Source organism: Balaenoptera acutorostrata, chromosome 18 (genome assembly GCF_949987535.1).
Source record: "Balaenoptera acutorostrata chromosome 18, mBalAcu1.1, whole genome shotgun sequence".
NCBI lineage: Eukaryota > Metazoa > Chordata > Mammalia > Artiodactyla > Balaenopteridae > Balaenoptera > Balaenoptera acutorostrata.
In genome coordinates, this window is record NC_080081.1 from 69210681 (window position 1) to 69233450 (window position 22770).

Genomic DNA, 22770 nt, shown 5'->3' on the forward strand with positions numbered 1-22770 from the left:
ATGTTTAGATTGATTTTTTTTTTTTTTTGGTTGTCCAGATTAACTTGCTCTTTGACATGTGTCTCTAGAGTGATGGCTGAAATCAATTTTATTAGAAACCAAAAACAGAAATAAAATTTTTTATTTAGGGACAAAGTCAGAGGGTAAGAAGACACAGCAAATTAATTTTAGAGCAAATGTGGAAATGAAGGAGCCCTTGAAGGAGTACTTGCTATGACAGTGTTAAATGAGAGGACATTGGTTGGTTTCTTCCTGAAATGTTATGAATTTTAAGATTACTGCCTGTTACTGGAATATCTTGGCCTCATTTTCTATTTATCTCATTTTTTTCTTCTTCTCCTTTTTTTAAATTTCTTTTATTTTTTTTCCCAGGATGACGGCCTCCCAGAAAATGAACATCAGCTGTCAGTAGCAGGAAAGATAAAGAAGCATTTCAACACAGGCCCGAAACCGAATAGCACAGCAGCTGGAGTTTCTGTCATAGCAGTAAGCATCTGAAATATCCACCTATAACTTTTTCAAAGCACTCCACCTAAGAGATGGGCATTACTCAGGAGATTCCACCCAGAGACAGCAGAATGGGTCATTTCTTTAGACAGCTCGACCATTTAAAGCACTGGGGGAGGTCTGGGGCTTATATATATGATGTGTTTTTGCTGATCATTTCCCTGGGAGTCACATCATTATCCAACACCTCCAGGGTGCCTTGCAGTATATATTAATTTCATGATTTATTTGTTAAAGCAGAAAACCTCCCCCACATTGGACTCTGTGCCAATGCAAACTTCTGGGCTCTGAGAAAAAGAGTTCCTAGTGTCCTTTTGCCAGGACCTGGCAGGGGAGGGGAGGGGAGCTGAAAGAGAGGACATGGCAGAGAGAGACTGGAACACTATAGATCTTTGTACAAGACGTAAACGAAAGCCAAAAACATGGCAGGACGCTTACCCAGTGAGATTTTCAGTGAAACTGAACTGCTGTGAACACCCAAAGAAATCAGGATTTCTTGCGCCTTAGAAATTTCTGTTTTCAAAGCGGAGAGTCTTTTAACATTTACCATTTTGTTGATATGGCTGCAGGAGGAATTTTTTTTTTTTCTGTTCCATACATGCAGACATACACTACATGCAATTTGATAGCAGCTCTAGGCAAAGATTAAATTGGGCAGAGAAATAATGAAACCTCATACTTCCCAGTGTCATATTCTAGAGTAAATATATTCAAGTCCCAGATTACTTGAGTTTTTAATTATTTCCTCTTTTTTTCAGAGTACATACATTTTAACAGCATATTCAGTGTGAAATCACTTGAGCTGTTTTTCTTTTTTAAAACAAAGAACTTAGACACTATGATCTCGAATTTTTAAAAGTATTTATGCTACTAAACATACATCATGCTCTTCAGCAATACTGAATATTTAACTACTTCTACAGGTGTTTTTCTTTTCTTTCTCTTTTTCTTTTTTGGTGGTGCTAGAACTCCAGGTAAAGCAAAAGATAACTAAGTGACCTATTTGATACAACCAATCCCAGATCTGGGTTACTAAATATTTAATAGGAGTTTCCAGAATTTGCAGGTGGCACGAATGCATGCATATACTTTCCTGGACTAGTTGCGTTTCATGTTTTTTGATTGAACCCTTTCAGCAGGGAGTTACATGAGCATGAGTTACTGGTTCAGGAGTACACTGACGGCGCTAAATAGAATGCATACTCTCTCCCCATGCTCCTCAGCGCTACTGGGGATTTAACATTGCAAGTTGTTCTTCTGGCCCTCTCTCTCTCTCTTTAGTTCTTTCTAAGGAAATTCAGTGTAGAAGTGCAGTGTCCGTCCTGTCTTCATCGATCGTCAGCATTCTTTGTTATCAGCTAATATTCAATCACTAATTTTTGAAAGTAACAATCTCATGGTGCTTCTCAGGGAAACCAGACATTCTATCCTCTGCTTTCATCATTCATGTAAGACACAAGTATATTCCAAAATGTTTGTTTCCACAATTTTCTTTGGGAATGGACTGCCAGCACACTTGTCCATGAAAAGAACTGCTTTTCTGCTCCTGCTGAGGGCTTACAACTGCTAGAGAGGGTGCTTTTTCCACCTCTGTCATTTTGGGTTTTGTTTCGTTTTTCCTGGTCTTTTATTTTAACTAGTCTTTGGTTAAGTTTGCCTTGGTTGCTCAAGAATGCTTTGTTCACAGTATTCTGGGAGTCTTGTAATGACTGAGAGCAGGAACTTCAGGGCAATTCTCCAATGTACAGACAACACAGATGGGAGGGGAAATCCTACTTTAATCAAACCTGGATAAATTTTGAAACCTAATCCATATGAGTTTATTAAAACATCATCTAAGTAGATCTCCAAGAAAAACTTCAGTTAGTATTTGAAGATTAAAGGTCCAACTGATTTTTTTTGTTTCTATGACTGGACCATTTTGAATGCAATTTAATATCAGTTTCTCAGTTCATCACTAACATGTTTCTATGGAGACTGTACCAACTGGTTAATATAAATTGTAAAATGGGCTGTGTGATGCTGAGTTGTGCATTAGTTGCAAGCTTATTTAATCTCTTTATCCACTACAAAGTTGTGAAAAAAATCATCAACTTAACTCAGGCTCAAAATAATTGACTTTTTGGAGAAATATCTGAAAAAGTGCCTTGTCAATTCTAAAGCACAATTCACATGTTGACCACTATCATTAATATTTCAAACATTAAAGAGAATATGGCTGTAAATTTCAGGGGGTATTTAAGGAGAAGCTGGCCGGCCATAATATATGCATTTATGCATCTTCTCCAGAATGCTTTTCCCTCATAAATGTCCACACCCTCCATAAGAAACTGGGGTAGGTCACTAGGTGCAGGGCAGGGCTGGGAGTTAGAAACGAGCCAGGTTGGCTGCCTTTGTTATTAACTTTCAAAATAGCACCGGATAAGTCAACGTATACTCCATAACCATGTTCCCATTCTTAAAGTGCACAGAATTAGACTCAGGGGACCATCACAAGATAAAGGAGCCCTGGCATTAAATAATATCCCCAACTCAAGCTAAAGTATAATTGCAAAGGAACGATATTCTGCTGTGAGACAGAATGTAAGTGAGAGGTAGAAGGAATAGCTTTCATAAATGGTGCATTCTATAAAGATCATTTGACAATTTAATAATGGAATATAATTACTGATTCACCCACATGATAGAAATTTCTGTAATTAATATAATACCATTATGACTTCTATTTGATAAACACAGGAAAAAAACCTGATTTCAGCATAGATTTCATGCAGACAGAATTTTTTCCCATGGGCATGAATGCTTTCCCCAGAGGCTATCAAATGATGTATTTTATTTTAAACTGCCTCTATTATAGGACTACTTTTTTGTAAACTATATACACCCTTTAAAATTAGAAAATATATATACTGTTTAGAACAGAGTATCTGCTTGTTTTTTCAGAAAATCAGCAATTAAATCATTGGTCTTTAACCGGTAATTCTCTTGCCTTAGTTAGAAACCTCACTATCTGCTCATAAAGGAATTCATGACACTTTTTCTTTCTCGGAATGACAAAGGAGAAAAGAGCATACTGTCATAACAAACAGACTCTAATCACAGGTGTAATTTATGACACGAGTGTAGTTTAACATGCATTCATGGTTCTGAACCTTAATGTTTTCTGTTCGTGTTGTCATTTTTTACTTCTCTTTCTCCCACCCCTTACATTATTAAGACCAAAGAGAGGACAAATGATAACTTTATATTAAGGTCCTCGAGTTGGCTGGGAGAGTAATTACCAGCTGGAGGCTCACGGGCATCATAGAGCCCTTCTCGAAGGAGAAAAGGTATCTGACATTTAGGTCAGGTGACATGATTAGGTGGAAACCCATTGCTGTCCTTAGAACTACAACAGTCTGCGTCCATTGTTCCTCCACTGCCTTTCCCAGTGGTCGGGGGATTAAAACCAAACCAAACCAAACCAAAGAAACCCAGAACAGAACAGAGAAAGGGAAACAAAAGGTTATTAAAATGCAATTTATAGACATAAAATGGAATTAGAGATGACATTTTAACGGCGGACTTCTTGAGAGCCGAGGGATGGGAGGGAGGCGTTATTAGATTTGCTCAGCTTGATGAAGAACCGATGACTCAGATGTCACTTCCAATTTATTTTTCCTCATTTAATGCTGTTTATTATTTTAGCCAACAATTTTCCTAATGCTTTCGAGTTCTTCTTTTGCATTTTGGTCATACAAGTAGAGCATTTCAGTCTAATTGAACAAATCCATACTAATCAATGTGCAAATAATTGTGATAGTGGGAAGCTTCCTTCTAAAGCGAGAGACCTCTGCACTGGGGCATTCCCAAATGCGGAGTTATGGGGCACTTTGCCTGTAGATGGCAATAAAGAGCCAGTTACTGAGTAGACATCCCTGGGCTGAAACAAATGCAGGCCTTCATCTTCCTAACAGCAAGTGTACTTCAATTTTTTTTTTTCTAAATAAAACGAACTGTACATTTTAAAAAAGATTAAAATCTCACATTGCTGTTCCGTGAACACTGGGATAGCCTAGTTTATAATCAGAATACCAAATCTTCTGAGCAGTTTTTAGTTTGAACGAGTGCCCCGGCATGTTTTTGAAATGCCTTTGTGAATTTTGTAGTAGAAACTGTCATCAGCATCATGCCAGTACCACACTTGAAAGCACTCATGAGCCTCTCCAGAAAGAAAGGTGGTCAACTTGCATCCTCTCATGGGCAGAATGGGGGAGTGGGCATACGGCATGATTATTGTTTCTCAAATCTGGGGATTGAATCTTTTATTCCTAGGTAGCCAAAGGCTAACAACTTATTCCAGGAGGAACAACTTTGAGAACTTATCCTGTCCTCTATTGTACCTTTTGTTATAAGCAATTTTTTAATATACAGCGAAAATTATTTTTCATTTTATTTTCTATATTTTCTTGGAGAAAATTTACTGTTTTATACCATATCTTTTTAGTTCAGAAATGTAATTGATTCACCTTTAAGAGTAGCTCTGCTTTTGAAGATTAACTCTTAAAGAAAGAAATCCAAATTGCTATGATTTATGGGGATTCAAAACTTGATTCTTTTCATCTTTTATTTCATATTTATGAAGGCCTCAAACTTAAGCTTCATGGGGTAAGATTTGGTGGGGGGGGCGTCCAATCTGCTTTCTCTTAGGTGGCTAAAGCTGATTTCAGCACTTTATTGTAAAGCATTTTCCATTGCTCTAGAATATGAAGACGTGTTTATATCTTTTGAAATTGAGAGGGTATTATTAAATGTGCATTCAAAACCTTGTTTGACAAATTAGATCTTTTCTAACAAATTGGCCTCCGATGTATTCATGGGGGATTAGTGTCTTTCTCGCCTTTTTATTTTCAATGTGCAGATTTAGGATATTAGCTAGTCACCCTGCAGAAGAGGCATCGTAACTCTATATACATATATAGTCAATGAAGAACAGCTTGGTCTGGAGTCTTAATACTTTAGCACAATGTCGATCCACTGAGTTGCCCCCATTTCTCTCTGCTCAGCTGGACCACGGGTTTACCATCAAGAGATCAGGGTCTTTGGACTACTACCAACAACCAGGAATGTATTGGATAAGGTATGAGATGGTGCAGCTCAAGTCAGTGTTTCCATGGCAACGTGCTGGCAGTCTCCATTAACCAGTTCCTTCAGTGGATAAACATGCTTTTGATTTGTTATCCAGTCCATATGCTGCTTTATCAGTTTCATTTTAATCTTGATTGAGATGCCACACCCCCTCATTCTTTTTTTTCACCCCATTATTCACACTGACATTTGCCAGCTTTCTTTCCATTGCACATGCTCAGTATCAATTTTCCTTACAGTTAAAAGGACAGTATATTTAGTGTTAATGTCAAAGCATTTGCCTGATGTTGCTAATTAAAACAATGATTTCTAGTGTTTTGTCCCTTAACAAATGGAAGAACAATAGTACCTTAGTATATGTTCTATAGAAGTATATACTGTCATTTTAAAATCATCAAGCCCGACCTTAACCTTAGTAGATGGATGAAACAATGCATTTACACCTTAGTCATAGAAGCTCCTCCGAGCACAGTGAGCTATAGAATGCATTGTGTGTGTTGGTAAGCTTGTGTTTTCAAATTCTCCACCTTTTTGTTTCATTTTGTTTTTGTTTTATTGTTACCTCTCTCCCCCTGGTACATCCCTTTATGTACTAGCTATTGCATGAATTTATTTTTCGATATTTTGTAACGGTCAGATTACTTAGCTGGCTTATCTGCTCAAGCAAAAGGGACTATGGGAGGTATCGATTTTTTTTTAACTGGGTTAAGAATTCTATCCAATCGTTTTCTATTCCAGTCAACTGCGCTGGCATTTCCTTCAAGGGGCATTGTTTGTGTCTCTTTAAGTTATCCACAGGCAGGATGAGTTTTGATGATATGAGGAATGAACTCTGAGAAGTCCTAGGTAACTTTTCTCCTCCATCTTAATGTTTCTGAAATGATCTCCAGGTAAAGCTCCACATCTTAGCGTTTGCTAAGAAAAAATTCCACTGGGTTTGGCATTTCCCCCAAATGATGGTGCCTTATGCTGTTCATGGAATAGACCAAGTTGTTAAAAAAAAAAAAAAAAAAAAGGAAAGAAAAGAAAGAATAACGTATATAATATACAATTTAACCCCCAATTATTACTCTTAATTTTTTAATATAATTAGACACTAGAATCAAAGGCATTAGAGATGCAGAAAAGGCTACCCTTTGACAAACTATCCAAATATCTAAGATTGTGATAATTTCTAAGCCTGCTGAAAGCAAGAAAATACCCAAACTTCAATAAATATCAAAGTCAGTTTTACATGGAAGGCTATTTGTATCTTCTAGACAGATCTGCATACAGGAGTTGCACACCCACCTTTTTATTTACCTAAATAAATAGCTTTATAGATACAGAAAGAACTTTTTTATTTTTAACCTTTTTTTTGGGGGGGGGGTGAATCCATCATGATTTGCCTTTGTGCAGACTCTTTTTACATGGAAGATGATCCATCCATCTTTTACTTTTTCCTGAAAGATAATATACGTTTTGAAGAGTGCACATGAGTGCACATCTCAACGAATTTTCACCAAGTGAGCACACCACTGTAAGCAGCACCCAGGTCAGGCACAGAACGTTCCTAGCACCCCCAGAGGACCCCCAGCCCCCAGGGCCCTTCCAGGAGGGTCACGCAGCCAGCCCTAAGGGTAAACGCTGACCTGGAGTCTGTCCACATTAATTAGCTTTGCCTGGTTTTGTTCTTTCTATAAATCAAATCAAGCTCCGTCCTTTTTTAATTGTATGTCTCCTAACCTCAGGCTTATTAACCAAACATATATGAGTACAGTTGATATACAATTAAAAATAGGCATCAAATATGTCTAATTACAGTTGTGCATATTGGTATAACACAAATTACACATATAAATTTCCAAAAAAACCCTCTAGAAAATTATATTACTAAATTTGTGGGCTTAGGGGGTGGGTGCAAAACACCAAACAAACACAGTAATTAATAAACGTAGCCAAGTATAAAAAGGTCGTTTGACTAAAATCCTAGCGATGGCTCCCATCAGCAGACAAAATGACACATCCCTGAATAATGGGCAGGAGCAGATGGAAGATAATCTCTTTTTTCTTTCACACATAAACTGCTCTGTTTTCCAGCTGGGGGCAGTAACAACAACGTTTATAGTTAATGCTGTACTGAACGGCGCACCCAGTATGTAAAGCTAAATTGGAGAAATGATGCTAAAGCTCTTGGGCGTATATGCTTAATTAGGAGGTTTTATAATGTGCCGGTTAGCCCGGAACGAACACACTCTCCTCACTGACTGCACATGCTCGCCTTTTATCTCCACGGAAGTAGTGGGAGCATTTGTCTAACCATGGTGGCAGCCAACTTTCTAACATAAACAATCGTTGCAGGTGAAACATCCCCACTCCCAGTTGTTGTGTTTACAAGGGCTCCTGGCCGTCTTCACTGCTCTGAGCAGAACGCCTGGGAGGCGAGCTTGCATTTCGTAAGGCAGCTCACATCAGGGCAGAGGCTGGGGAAAGGCTCTTCGGGGTGCCCAGAATTCGGGCATGTCCCTCTTTTTTTTTTTTTTTTTTTTTAATTATTTATTTATTTTTGGCTGTGTTGGGTCTTCGTTTCTGTGCGAGGGCTTTCTCTAGTTGCGGCGAGCGGGGGCCACTCTCCATCGCGGCGCGCGGACCTCTCACTATCGCGGCCTCTCTTGTTGCGGAGCACAGGCTCCAGACGCGCAGGCTCAGTAATTGTGGCTCACGGGCCCAGCTGCTCCGCGGCAGGTGGGATCCTCCCAGACCAGGGCTCGAACCCGTGTCCCCTGCATTGGCAGGCAGACTCTCAACCACTGCGCCACCAGGGAAGCCCCGGCGTGTCCCTCTTAGTAGGCTCTTGGGGGACTGGAGGAATGGTGGGGCCGTGCCTCCTCCTCGCAGTCCTTCTCCTGCCTGGAACAGAGGGAGGCTCCCGAGCGGCAGCCAGGGGAGCAGCACCCCGCACGGCTGCTTCTTGCGGGAGGCCTTGCTGCTGTCCCCCAGGGTCCGGAGGTGAGCCTCTCCCAGGAATGCGCTGCCTGGGCCAGGCCACCCTCTCACACACATCCCTGCCTCTCTCAAGTGAAGCTGGCCCGGTGGCAACACGTGGAGAATTCCTGCATCTTCCGCACGCAGAACAAGGCCACAGCCAGAACCTGATTAAATGAAACAAATATCAAAACAAGACATACGCTAAGAACACCAAATAAGAGAAAACGCGGAGGTGAGCTAGGACAGAAGGGGGGTTGAGGTCAGGCCTGGCGTGACTCGCGTGCGTACTAGATTCGAGCACTGTCCTGAAACAGCGAGTAACGAGGCAGAGCAGCAGCAGCTGTACGCAGCCCTTGCAAGGCTATTAGATGCTGTCGTGCTCGGGTGTGAAAAGGAGTGGGGTCAGTTAAATGCATCTTGCTCGGCGCAGGTTTGGAAGACCGGTTCCCACAAAAGCCAGAGAGGAACCCCCCACGTGGTGTGAGGAGGGTTCCAAAGGCACACAGCAAGTTGCAGGGCACAGGTTGCTTTAGGGACGGTGGCCTTGGCCTTGCTCTGCCGTGGAGAAAAGTCCCCCCATCCTCCATGAGTGTAGAAAGGGCTGCAGGAAGGACGGGCAGGGGCCTCTGTTCTAGGAAGGGATTAACCGCCCTCCGTACCCCAGCACTTAACACATAGAAGAGACATAGATTTAAACTTCAAAACCATCCAAACTGTGATTGCAGAGAAAAGTATAGGGGAGGTATGAGGTTTGGTATGGCAGCTGTACCGTGATGCTAAAAAGTGAGTTATTGGCCAGGAGGCTCAAAAGCTGGGCCACAGTACTTTGTATTATAGTTCCACAAATGGTCATTGAGAGAGACACAGGGCTAGTGAGACATCTGTGTTATTTTACCAAGTCAAACAGGTTGCTCGCTGTTTGAGATTTTATTTTGTTTCGTTTTACCTTCAGAGCCCCCTTAAGAGCAGATCCCAACAATATATATATTTGTCTTTTTAAAACTTAACATACTTGCTATTAGAAATGAGAAATTTCCATGGCATTCCAAGACTTACTGATTGGGTGTAAACTGTATATGTTTTCCTGAGATTCCTGGTGATTGTCGGTATTGATGGAAAATTTTGTGGTATCGTATTTATTTTCATCTTGCTTCAGAACCTCTTTCCCTCTTTATGATTTAAAAAGATGCCTACACTCTATATTCTATGTATTCTTTCCTGCCATACTTTGCCTCCGTATGTTCCTCAGTGATGTTCACTGATAGGATGTAGGTTTTATCAGGTATAAATGTGTAGGAAAGAATAATCATAAAGAACTTAATCGTAAGTATTGACACACTGTTATTCTATTAAGAAAGAGTGTAAATATCCATATGCTGAAGTCAGACAATTCTCAAATACATGTCAAACACATGACACTTCTAGAAACTAAAAAGTCTTGAAAATTGAAATGAAACAAATTTGATTAAAGATTGGCAGCTCTGTGCATGGAGAGTTGCATGGAGAGTCTGTGGCTTTGGTGTCAAGAAGCCCTGGTTTTGGATCCAGCCTGTCCTACTTACTGTGTTGTGACCTTGGGCAAGGTACATGTTCCTCCTCCTCTGATTCTTAGTTTCCCCATCTATAAAAATGAGACGAGTATTATCAACCTTCCAAATGTGGGGTGAAGATGACATGAGTGGCCTGTGCAAAAGCGCCTTCATGGACCCAGCCCAAATGAGGAGCCCAGAAAAGACTGTTCCAAGAGAAAATCATCCCCTCCACACCACACGAGAGACAGATTTTCCTGGGAAAACTGATCTCTCTCCAGATCCAAGCATTTGTTATTAAAGTAGAACCGTGACCTTTTTTGATGTTCTGATTGGGATAAACTGTTGAATAACTTATATGTTAGATTATTCATGAATTGGGGGCATTAAATTTTAGTCTATAGCCCCTGATGAAGTATAAGTTTAAAAAGTTATCCTCTAGGACAGGGATTGGCAAATTACAGCCAATGGGCCAAATCTAGCTCACTGCCTGGTTTTTAAATAAAGTTTTATTGGCACACAGCCACACCCATTCATTTATAAATTACCTATGGTTGCTTCTACTCTACAAGGGCAGAATTGAGTAGTTGTGTCAGAGAATCATATAGCCTACAAAGTCTAAAGTATTAACTCTTGGCCTTCCCAGAAAAAGTTTCTCAATTCCTGTTGTAGGAGAAAAATGTTTCTAAATTAAAAGGCAGGGGGTTCCCTGGCGGTCCAGTGGTTAGAACTCGGCGCTTTCACTGCTGCGGCTCTGGTTCGATCCCTGGTCAGGGAACTAAGATCCCGCAAGCTGTGTGGCATGGCCAAGTTAAAAAAAAAACAAAAAAAAAAACCACCTGGCGGGCTTGTTAAAAACTGTATCACCACCAGCTAGTGGAATGCACAGTACATAGAAGGCACTTCAATAAATATTTGTTAAATTAATGAATGATTGAATTTTCCCATGAAGGGACCATTAATATAGAGAAACCCCGATTGTGAAGATAAATGTGTTTTTTTAAGAGTTTGGACAATCAAACCACATATGAGATGCTCTACAGTAGCATCCCACTGTAGCAACCCAAGAGTAATTCTTCGGCAAAGCTAAAAAAATCGTTTTTGTAATAAAAGGAGTTACCCCTTAATCTACCTGCTTAGTAAGTTCTAAATTTTCATAGATTTTCTTAATATAAACTATGCCTACACCTGTCCTTTAGTTTACTAGCATGATGAAGGAAAAACAACATGGCAGCTCAGCTTAGCTTCTGCTGTGAGAAAATCAGGGGCCGTAGGGCAGAGTAAACACATGAATTTTGCCCTCGAGAAACCTGACCTCAGGTGGCTATCATTTTAACCCCCTGATGGGAGACCACCAGCAACCCTCTGCAGAGTTGGACCAATGTGGGATTCTATTAAGAACCAGATCAGCGGGAGGAGCCTATATTTATGAAGTGGTGGGGAAGCGTGGGACCGCCCTGCCCCAGGAAATGAGGAATCACATTTAAGAGATGGGTACCTAGAAAGGAGCTTTGAAGGCCGCTGGTTTCATGAAGCCTCCTTTTGCCATTTAAATGGTCACCTTCACTTTAGGGAAATACCGTGTCTTAGATCCAGATACTGTGCAAGTTCCTGGCGAGACCCCCAAAAGGATATTAAAGGAAAACGAAACAGAACCATAATAAGCATGACAGCAAGCCAAAACAAAAAATGAGAAGGGTGGATGTATCAATCTAGGTGTCAGTTTAATTTTACTATCAAGCAAAACATTTCCAAAGTGGCAAGCAAATCGTAACTCAGTCCCTACAGAGTAAGGGCGAGCAAAGGAGAGAGCGTTCCTGAGATTAATGCCCCAACAGCTGCATCCCTGGCTCAGTCTCCTAGGTAGTATGAATAATGGATGGGCTCAAAGGCAACATGCACGATAATGTTCTTTTATTAATGAAATGAAGACTGTTTGGGATGGCTGGCAATAAATTAAGAAAAGCGAAAAAGGAAAAACAGTCACCGTTCGCCTCTGAAAAATGCAGTTACTTAAATCCAATAATTACTGCCACGACAGAAAACATCGCCTCCGAACTTAAACGAGGTGCATCTCTTGTGGGTCCTGCACATAGTGCAGAACAGAAATATTTTTGATCCATAGACTGGAAGGCCTGTTGTTTGCTAAGAGAAAAACATAACCCATTTTAGTAGATTGATGGTGATATTAAGCATATTCAGGTATTTCATAGGTGGAAGTTTCCCTAGGAGGGAGGCACTGTACCTCAGCTCAGGCTGCGGACTGGGAAATGGCTTGATGTGGTTAGAAAACGTGTCCAAGGTCACATAATCAGCTGAGCTAGGACAAAAGGCTGGGTCTCCTGACTTCCCCCTGCTGCTGCTACCAAGGAGATTAAGCTAAGGCTACCAGACAAGGCAAGCATTACACAGATGTGGGTGACTCAGACTTGCAAAAACAAAGTAATGCTCCAATTCATATTCTCACTTCATTCCTGACCTTCCGCCTCCATGCTGTATTTTTCCTATAACATTGCAAAGATAGGCCAGATGGGTACCTCCTAGGTATTTATGCTGATTTCCAAATTTAATATCAGGAAGAAGGATTGAAAATATCTGAGTACTGTGTGGAGGATAGTGTTGTTTTATTGTAACAGAAAAGGCCAAAGATGTATCTATTGTTGGGATAAATTGTCTGGGTATTAGGCAAGCACCGTCTCTGATTTGTGCATGCTTGGTGTTAGGGCAGGCACCAAAACGTGATGGATATGAATTTCTCTAAGAGCTCCAACTGCTATGTGTGTCGCCCCCAGATTTGCTGAGGTAACTGGCATGATCTTACCATTCCTCGGTTTTCACACTTCATCTAGCATCTCCTAAGGACACTCTGATCACCAAGAGCTTGCAATCTGAGGTAGGGATATGCAGTGCTTCTTTCACGTAGAGCGGGTTTATATTAGTTTCTCCATATCATTTTATTTGGTCAGTTATTTGGTCTGTTTGTCAGGATCCCCCAGTCCACTGTTAGCTGGCTATAGCCCCGCACACGACATAGCCGTTGTTATTGGGTACATATTTTAAATAACTAGATTAGAGCTTCCTATTTGGTTACTACTGGTCAACTCCAGAATCTCAAGAGATTTCTTGCTCACCTCTAACCTGTGATACTTAGCACCAAAATGTGATAATGCAGGCTTCAGATTCTCTTACGAGCTTTTAATGAAGTGATAACTTACTGAGGAAACACTTGGGAATTCTACTGCAAGTCCATTCATGTCTGTTCCACAAAGCTGCAAACCATGAGCAAAATAACTAATAAAATAATAAATCCGTTAGGAAGTCTTAAGTTTTAATGGAACATCAAGACTTAGGACCACCTTACCTTATGAAGATAGGCATTAGGGAGGAGAGACCCGATTTCCTTGGTATCTGGGAAATTTTTGTGATTGAGAAAGAGAAAAGCAGTCTTTCAGAAATGGTTGAAAGGGCCCTGAATATAAATCTATGATACAGCACTTCAGAGGGAAAGTTATGTTTTGAATGTTTTCTGGGGAGAAAATTATCAGTTGGATAATATATATTTTTATAGCAATACTTTAAAAAATTATGTGTTGGCCTATTATTCTATTTCTTTGCTGAATTCATCTGTCTTGAACTACATGTCGGGCCACAGAGTTCAACTGTAAAATTTTAACTGTACAGATTTTAGAGGCAATTAATTTTACAGCCACACTTAAAATTCTAAAGATATCATATATAACAGTGCTTACTGTGATCAGGAATTGGACCAAAATATGTAGTTGTTGAGTAGATAAATATATGAGGTTATTAATGTTATCTAACGTAAGCATTTGATCATATCTAAAACAAATTGCACTCTTAAATATTGGACTCTTAATACCTTTAACTTCTTACTCTTTTGTATTATAGAGTTGTTTGGGGTTCTATTTTCTTTTGTCATTGCTATTTGGAAAGTATATAATCACCTAAAATAATCTAATTCTGTATTAACTAAGAAATATTTAATATGTCCCTTATATGTGTGTCACAGTTGGCTCGGCATTCTGGAAAATGCAAAGAAGTTTCAGATCCTACCCTAGAGCAGTTTGCATGGGATTTGGGAAATATGCAAAGGAAAGGTAATAGGCCTGTGTGCAGTAAGTGTCAAAAGTTTGGTCAAGACAGTACTTGCCTGAGGAATTTAGAAAGAAAAAGTGTGATGCAGAAGGTAGAATTTGATCAAATCTTGGAAAATAGAGAAATGTGAGTGGGCAGGAAGTGGGAGAGGTGATGTCAGGTTGGTGAACACCGTAAGCCAGGATGCAGAGGTGAGCGTGACTAAAGTACCTTCAGAGAGATATCAGTTAGGACTGTTTGGATTGCAAGGGAAGAAAACCCAAACCAAACTGGCTTTCAGCAAAAAGAAGAAGTATGATTTTATATAATCTGAAAGGTCCAAAGGTTGGGTCTGGCTTCAGTGATGTGTGGATTCAGCACTCAGTAGGGCTTGGTTTCTTTCCATCCCTCCACTCTGCCTCCCCGTGATGGCTTTAGTCTGGAACTTCACGTGGTACCAGGATGTGGGAAGCAGCTCCAGGCTTGCCACCTCTCAGTTGGGATTCACTGTGAATGTGAAGTCTCAGCGGAAGTCTCATGTCCCGTGAACTGGGTCGGGTGCCCATCCTGAACCAATCACGGGTATTGGCGAACACAGTCAGCACAGGCTTGCTTCTGGGTCACAAGCCCATCTGCACCCCACCCTGAGAGATGGAGGTAGGGTCCCCTTCACTGGAACCACAGATTACGCGAGCGGGGGATGGAACCAAAGGGAGACCGAGGCATGGTTAACCGTAAGCTAAGTGGATGCTGTGTCCACTAGCGGGGACATGAGGTCTGCTGATATCACAGGCTCATTTTGAGTAATAACAGGAACTAGACCCTGGAAATTTTTATCGTAAGCACATTGTGACTGTTAGGACAAGGAGTTCAACTTTATGAGGAATTGTAAACAAATCGGACCTGGGGATAATTGACCTGTCAGTCAGCTGTGTGCAGGATGGGCTGGGGGTTGGGTGCTCTAGAGGGAAATAATGTGACCTCTGTTGTGCTTTCTCATATTTCTAAAGCCACAGCATTTGGAGAGTATCTCCTGTGTGCTATGAGCTGTGGGGAACACAGACAGGATGCCCAGACTTGATGTTGCCCTCCACACAGTCTACAACGTGGCAGGGAAGACAGTGCCTCAGAGTCAATTGCGTTGCAGGCAGGATGCACAGTGATAGCTGTACTGGGCTGCATGGGAACACAGAGAAGTTCTTAAAATGAACCACAGTCCATAGAGCCAGAAGCAGAATAAGCAGGAGCCCTGGGAGGAGAGGCCTGTGGACGGTGATGCCCTCTCAATCATCTTTGACAGCAAGTCTGTTGGGAGCACTAAGCATTGCTTGTGTAGCATTTGAGAATGTTGCGAGGACCTGGGTGGGTCAGGAACTGCCTGTCTATCATCAGACCCAGGTCTCCCTAGGAGTTTACAGACCCAGAATGGGATTGTACACGTGGTGGAGGCTGGCTTGCGGTCCCTGAGAGAGCTCTCGGGCCATCAGCCTGGGAAAGCCCTGGTCTTTTGGCCTCTGATGCTGTTCGTGCTATCTCCTCCCTGGCTCACCCTGGCTGGGATCGGAGGAGGGAACCACTGGAGTGCAGCGGCTCCTTTGAGTTCTGTTTCAATAGACTTTAAATGGGAAGAAATTGCCTGGGCCTCATGTGGGAGGAGAACTGAGTTCTATTCCTAGTCAGTGATGCGATACGGGCAAATCTCTCCACATACCTGGGCCTCAGTTTCCCTGCCTGTAAAGGCAAAGCCCTGGGCAAAGAATGCTTTATAAATGCTCTTTCCATTCTAAGAGTCTATACATCCAACAGAAACAACCATCACACCCTTTTCCATGACCTGTGATCATGACATGCTATGTTTCCAAAAATAGCTGCTGTGAAGTTACGGGTGAATCAGCACAACTGAAAGCCCAGGAGCATTTGAGCATGAAGGCCCATCAGCAAAGGCCAGCATTTAAAAGCTGCTAACTAGAGAAACTGGCAGGAGTGGCCAGAACTGACTGCTTAAATGGGCCAGAGCAAGGGCTGTCCAGGCAGAGGGACAAGTAAGGAAGAGAATATGATTGACCTTATGAGCATCTGGAGAAATGCACATGAAAATAAGGGGGATGGGACCATCCAAGCCCATGAGTGCCACCAGCGTCTGCATAAACCGCGTTACAGTATTGGTGGAGAAATGGCCCATTTCAGTGCTGACAGCCAAGAGCGTGACTTGGAATAACTGAGTCAATTATGGGGAGATGAGGTAAATATGGAGAAGGTGCTAGTGAGAGTGGGCAGGGAGGGAAAGTACTCTGAGATAAGTTCTAATGTGAGCTTTGTTTTGCATTGTTTTCCTCTGACCTGCAGTTCCTTCATTTCAAAACAATATCTTACGTTGTAAAGAAAAAAAACAAAACAAAACACCACCTTCCATTTCTGGGAGTCTTCACCATTTTGAAAGCATTTGCACATCCATTTTTACATATAGCAACTCTGGAGGGTGGGAGGGCGTTATCCCTGCTCCGTATTTAACTGAGAACTAAGTGAACAGTTCCCGCGGCCAGCAGTGGACGGAACAGGACTCAGAATTTCTGACTACAAACCCGATGTGCAGTTTCTCCCCGACGCCAGAGAACCTCAGTCCACTAGGCAGTATTAGTCCCATGCCAGTGACTGTTTTCTTTCTCAAGAAGGTAGAAATAAAAATATTTTTTATGACCAAGAGAAGCGTTTATATTACTCTTGGATTAACTACAGAGTGGTTTTTATGTGTCAGACTAAATAGACGCCTGTTTTTTTACATTCAACTCTACACAAACAGAGCATTTTCAGTTTGCTTTGAAAGCAAAATACCATGTGTTGTAACTTTACAATGTTTTAAATAAAGTTAGGAATTTGGATTTATGATGCTGAAAAATATCATAAAATCGGTGGGTATAAGACCAAGAACTATGTATGTGAGTTGAGGGTCCTTAAAAATTAGACACTTCGAAGAATCAAAGGTAGACACTTCAACACACCAGTTATCGAATCATTGTATTAACAATCTAGTGAAACAAGAAGTGAGTTATTAAAGTTTATCTTCCTCATTGATTTGTAACACTGTTATTCAGTGTGTGGATAGTTTTTAAAGCAGAACAGTTCAGCCTCATGAAGCCATTTACTGTACTGGTTTCTATACACTGCCTCTCTTTCTTTATTACTTCATTCTGGAACTTTGATTGCCCCATTTTAGATCTGAGATTGCTCTAATGCTACACTGCAGTTGTATGAGGGGCTTAGTTTTCACTTTGTTCTCAGAACCCGGCTGGCTATAAATTTATCTCTGTTCTTTGAAGAAGCTAACAGTAAATTTCCAAGAGGAAAAATGGTGGTATATATCCCTGTAGAGGAAAAGTAATCTCTTAAAAGCAGAATAACCTCCAGGCTACATCCTTTTAAAGAGGGACTTTCAAACAAGGATGCCTTCAACTTTTATATGTGTTCTGTATTTTTCTTCAGGCTTTGTACCTGCTCTTCTGCCCTCTGTGTAAGGTTTCTCTGTAATGATCTGTTCCTCCTCACACCCATTAAATCTGTAATGAAGTCATGCCCTTCCCAATCCTGATGTCATAATAACTTCCAGAGCTATGGCTGGAGAGCACATCCTGGAGATCATATGAGGTTTCCTCAGGAAAAGGAGGCATAGGGCCCAAGAGTTGGAATACCTACAACAAACATCGAACCTCAGTTTCGTAAATGACCACACACTACAATGAAAATGAACTTTGTAAAGGAAAATCCATGGGAAGGTTTCCATCAGGTTTAATTGCATTCAAAGCAGTTTTCAATTTCAGGCATTGGGTTCATTCAAATTAAACCCATCCTTGCCAGAGATTGAGCCACACTTTCTCATCAACAGATAATAAGATCATTTAGAATGAGGAGGTGCTAAAATAACAGGACGAGCTTGTGGCTCTGTTTCCATGTCTGACAACTTCATCACCTCTCATCTTTATTAGACAGCTGCCTGGAGCTGAATGTTGATGAACGAGACATGCCTGGCGTTCTCACGTGTCAGACACACAGGCCCGAGGTTCCCATTTACCAGGGGGTCTCTGGCTAGGCTGGGAGCGACCGAGGGTATTATTAGACGTGGCGCTAGCGGAGGTCTGGGGAGGGCCAGGGAGCTGCTGAACCCACGACATCATCCATCCTGCCTGTGCCTGCGATGTCATGACCAGGTGCCCTTAGGAGCTGCTTCTGGGGGAGCAGAGGGCACCCCAGCAGTGGTGACTCTGGTCACCAAAAGGGAGCCATCGTGGACAGGTTAACTTAGCCAGCGTATTTTTCTGACCTCAGAAAGTTCCAGAAGTCGTTCCTTTTGCCATTTCCTTCAGCCTAATTGTCCTCTTTCTCATTTTATGCCCCTGCTAGACCACCGCTCTTGATAAGGAGAGGCAGGTTTTCCGACGAAGACGCAACCCGGATGTGAGGAGCCGGTACAAGGCCCAGCCAGCTCCGCCCGAACTCAACTCGGAATCGGAAGACTACTCCCCGAGCTCCTCCGAGACTGTTCGCTCCCCAAACTCGCCCTTTTAATAAGACCCTTTCACTCGAAGTCCTAGCTTAACCCTTTGAGACTCTGAGATTTTTTTTTTCCAAATTTATGTAAAACAGTTTCATCTGATCTACCTAGCACTCAATGCTTGAATGGCCGAGCAGAACAGTGTTTTCTGGTATCCTTGTAGCGATTTCCCTTTGCTGAATGAGACTGTGACTTGTCGTTGGTGGAGATGGCAACTTGCTGCTAATCGGGTCCTCAAAGGGTTAAGGCTATTTTGCAACTTTTTTAAACATAGAAGCAATGAATGTTTTCATCAGTCAATCTAGGATCTGCAGTATGTAACATAGCACTTGTTAACCCTCTGAGTGCATAGGATTTTATGGGGAACCTTGGGGGATTTTTCAGGCCTTTGGATTTATACACACGTTTCTTGATATTGCTGCAGATCAAGGGGTTGTTATTAGATGCTGAGATGTCCAGTCAAGAAGAGTGTCTAGAATAATATCTTGCGTGTCCTTTTTTGTGGGTTTAGAACATGGCAGGTTTATAACTTAAGCATCAGCACCCCTCTTTCCTCTTCACAATCCTATTAAGAAAGGGGCTTTTTTTGCATTGGAGGTCTGTCAGCTGCCCTGAGTCCTGCATCCCGAGTTGGAGGGACTTGGGCCTGTGACCAACAGCCTGACCCAGAATATAGATGGTGCCCTCACCCCCAAATTGCCTCCATATGAAGATGTGCTGATGACGCCCCAGAAATGCTGCTTCCACTTCAGCTGCTGCTACTGCCAGCGCAGACCCTCAGGAAGGCACCATACCTTGTCCTGTGTTTGGTAAGTGAGGGTCTGCCTGCTCAGTATGAGACCTCTACAGGAAAAAACAAACAAAACACACAACTGGTGGAAAAGAGCAATAAATTGCCAGGTGCTCTATAGGGCTGGAATGTCAAACAGAAAGAGGCAACAAGATCCTGTTCTTTTTCTCACCTGCTTTTTCATGCATTTCAGTCTTCAGTGTGCAATCCACATAGAGTATGGAATCCATACAGAGGAGGAGCACCGGGGCATAGGGGCCCAGAGGCAGGTGCTCTGCAAGATGGCCGAGGAGAAAGCAGAGTGGGCAAACCATCTAGAATAGTCTCAAAATGGTTTTTAAAGAAATAAACCATTGGGAAGATAATTCCATGTGCATCTTTGGGTTACCTACATATAGTCTCTCAGGGAGAACAGGATGGGAGACCTAGAGGGTATTCCTGAGGATAAAACTTCCACTCCCTAAGATGACCTTTTTATACAGCACTGTCTTTAGCCGTCCAGAGGGAGATGCTGTTTTCTCTCTTTGGGCCAAGTCCTGTCCGACACCTGTATTTTACTCTTGTTACCAAATCTTTCTCCCTAGCCCTGTGTCTCCCCAGGTGAGCTTCTACTGCAGTGTGTCACGTTCAGAATGGGGGCCTGAGGCAGCCTGTAGTCACTGCGATGCTTAGCGGGGAGGCTGGCCATGGGGTTGGGAGGCAGGGGCCCGACTCGAATGTCCTCCTAAGGTTTGTTCAACTCTGTGGCCCGGGAGACAACCAGTGAGTGATGGCTCATGAAATTTGCATCTAGATGGCTGAACAGCACTCACTGTCTCGGCTCTGAAATATCCTTCAGTGCCTGGAAGTCTTGAAATTTGTGTGCAGCACTTCCACAGTCAGTTCTTACTTTCAAATACAGATGGATCTTCGATGGCTGCTTTTTACTCTTCAACTGATGAAGGTATGGTCTATATTACTCTAGATTTTAAAATCACAGCATGTCATGACTTTTGCAAAATGGTTCCCCCAGTTTTTTGCTCTTTCACATTTAGGTTTATCTCTTCGGTCTGTGTTGTCTTGCCATGTATATATTAGATCATTTATTGAGATTCACCCCTGCCCCCCGCTCCCTTTTAGAGGGTCCTGAAAGCTTAATACACAACATCACAAAGTAGCACAAATCAGCTGGGTTTTTTGGGGAGGAGGAGGAGGGCAGAACACGAGGAAGGGTGTGGCGTGTAGGTAGATTCCATATTAGTAAAGTTCCCTGAACTGGTCAGAAACTACTGCTTTCTCTAGAACTCTAAAGCAAAGCACTATTCTAAGTAAGACTAAGGAGTAGGTAAATAGCTTGGCCTCAACTCTAAATGTGGGAATATGAAAAAATCCTATGGGCAGAGACCTACCTACAGTAGATTGTGATTTTCCTTCCTTTCTCTGAATTACTGCGTTTCCCGTGGGCATTACATGTATTGCTCCAATATCTAGTGTACAGACCTTACAGTGCATGGCTCAGGCCTTTTTCCATCCAAGTCTTGAAGGACTGTGGACCGTGTGAAGCTGTGGCGTGTTTCCCAGAACACTGCAGAGGGGTAGCTCGGAAGAATGCAGGGCCATTCAGCATGGGGATCCCAGTGCATCGCTGTAGAATTTGAGTGATCTATGCTGAATAAACAGCGGAATGTGACCTGTCAAGTAGAAATATTGAGTAATCAGATGGAATGCAGTCTTTTCAGCACTAAGCTATTGAGATCCTGAATGTCAGAGATGTACTCAGAGGGTTAACAGACAAGCACAAGGCATGCTGATTACGTGGGTGTACCCAGACTGCTTTTGCTTTTAGCCAGTACTTTCTATTTTTTTTCCACAACATTCTTGGGATAGTTCAAGTTTGAAATAATTAAGTGGTGGTGTTCTTTAAGGAATTTCTATAACCAAATTGATCTTATTTTTTATTTCACTTTATTATAGAATAAACATGTACCATTATGGCAGTGTATCTATCTCTATAATTATCAATTTAATCATTGCCACAAGTGTCTCCATATTTTTTTTCCCTAAGTATTTAATATAGCTCTTATGGTGGTGGCCTGGTGATGGGGACTGTCTTTCCTTTATTGATACATGACCAACCATATGGTATTTTCAAGGGAATTTTAAGATTCATTTTGTTTCAGTTTGGTAGTAGACTTGTTAAGGAAAAAACTTTCATTACTTGCATCGTGTAAACCATCTCTGTAGATGAGAACTGTTCATATTGATGAACACATTTTTTTCTCGACATTGTAGCAGAAATCATTTTATTCGTCATAATCAATGAATATGTGATTTGCTCCAGATCGTTAGAAGGAAAAGTAAGATTTCAGTCATTGAAAATGTTTTTACTGTAGCCCTTATCTAACTTACACGTGGTGCATACTAAAATAAGCAGAGAAAAAATTGCAAATAAACTACTGAAAACGCTTGGTGTTCTGTGTTCAGTGAGACCTTCCTAGAACGTGCTCAGGACCCGCACGGGTGGTGGTTAACAGGCCCATCAGATATTGTTGAAAAAAGCAATATATCCATGAATGAAGGCTAAAATCGCAATCCTTTACCCTTTGAGGTATATTTCAGTTGGAAAAAAAAAAAAGAAAAGAAAAATTGGCTTAGCTTAGAGGGTCACGGAGCTATCGTATGACCAAGGCTCATGCACATTAAATCATGGTTGTTTGCTGGCCAGCAGTGCCCATTGGACGACTCTATCGCCTGTGCTGAAAGGCAATTGTGCTTGAGGGAGAGCTTTCTTAATATTATTGTGTTGCCTGCTAGCCTCTCTGGGTCAGGATCTGTCAGCATTTCCATGATAAACTTCTAATTTCAAAGGTTTTTAATTTGACCATAAAAAGGTGCCCCAGGCTGAAGTTTGCTATAGAGGGCCTGTTCCAAAGAGTGAAGGTTCGCTGCCTTCTTTTCTCTGCACAATTCTCCGGAGAAAAGAACAACCAAAAAATCAGGTACGTCCCCTCATTGTAAATTCAGAATTTTAGAAAGCACCAAGATCCAAGATGGTAGTTTAATGTAATTATTCATTTGGATGTGGGTTTAAAAAAATTTAATGAGTCACCTGGCATATATTGTAGATAACGTATCTTTTCTATAATTTGTAAATCGTTAATTTTTAAAACTGCTATATGATTTGGGGGTGGGGCGAGGGGGAATCCAATCAAAGATTTTTTTAAATCTTG

The 22770-nt window shown here is 41.7% G+C and overlaps 1 protein-coding gene across 4 annotated transcripts in view; it reads left to right on the forward strand.

The window, feature by feature from the left end:
- DCLK1 (doublecortin like kinase 1) overlaps nt 1–22010 on the forward strand; it is a 331791-nt gene extending 309781 nt beyond the window's left edge. For 2 of the 4 annotated variants that reach the window (XM_057533165.1, XM_057533169.1), the window contains exons 16-17: nt 373–486; nt 18610–22010. In XM_057533165.1, the coding sequence (XP_057389148.1) occupies nt 373–486; nt 18610–18678 (183 nt within the window). In that variant the 3' untranslated portion in view covers nt 18679–22010. The remainder of the gene's footprint in view (nt 1–372; nt 487–18609) is intronic. The other 2 variants (XM_057533163.1, XM_057533164.1) reach the window with 1 other exon arrangement.
- The last annotated feature ends 760 nt before the right edge of the window (nt 22011–22770 follow it).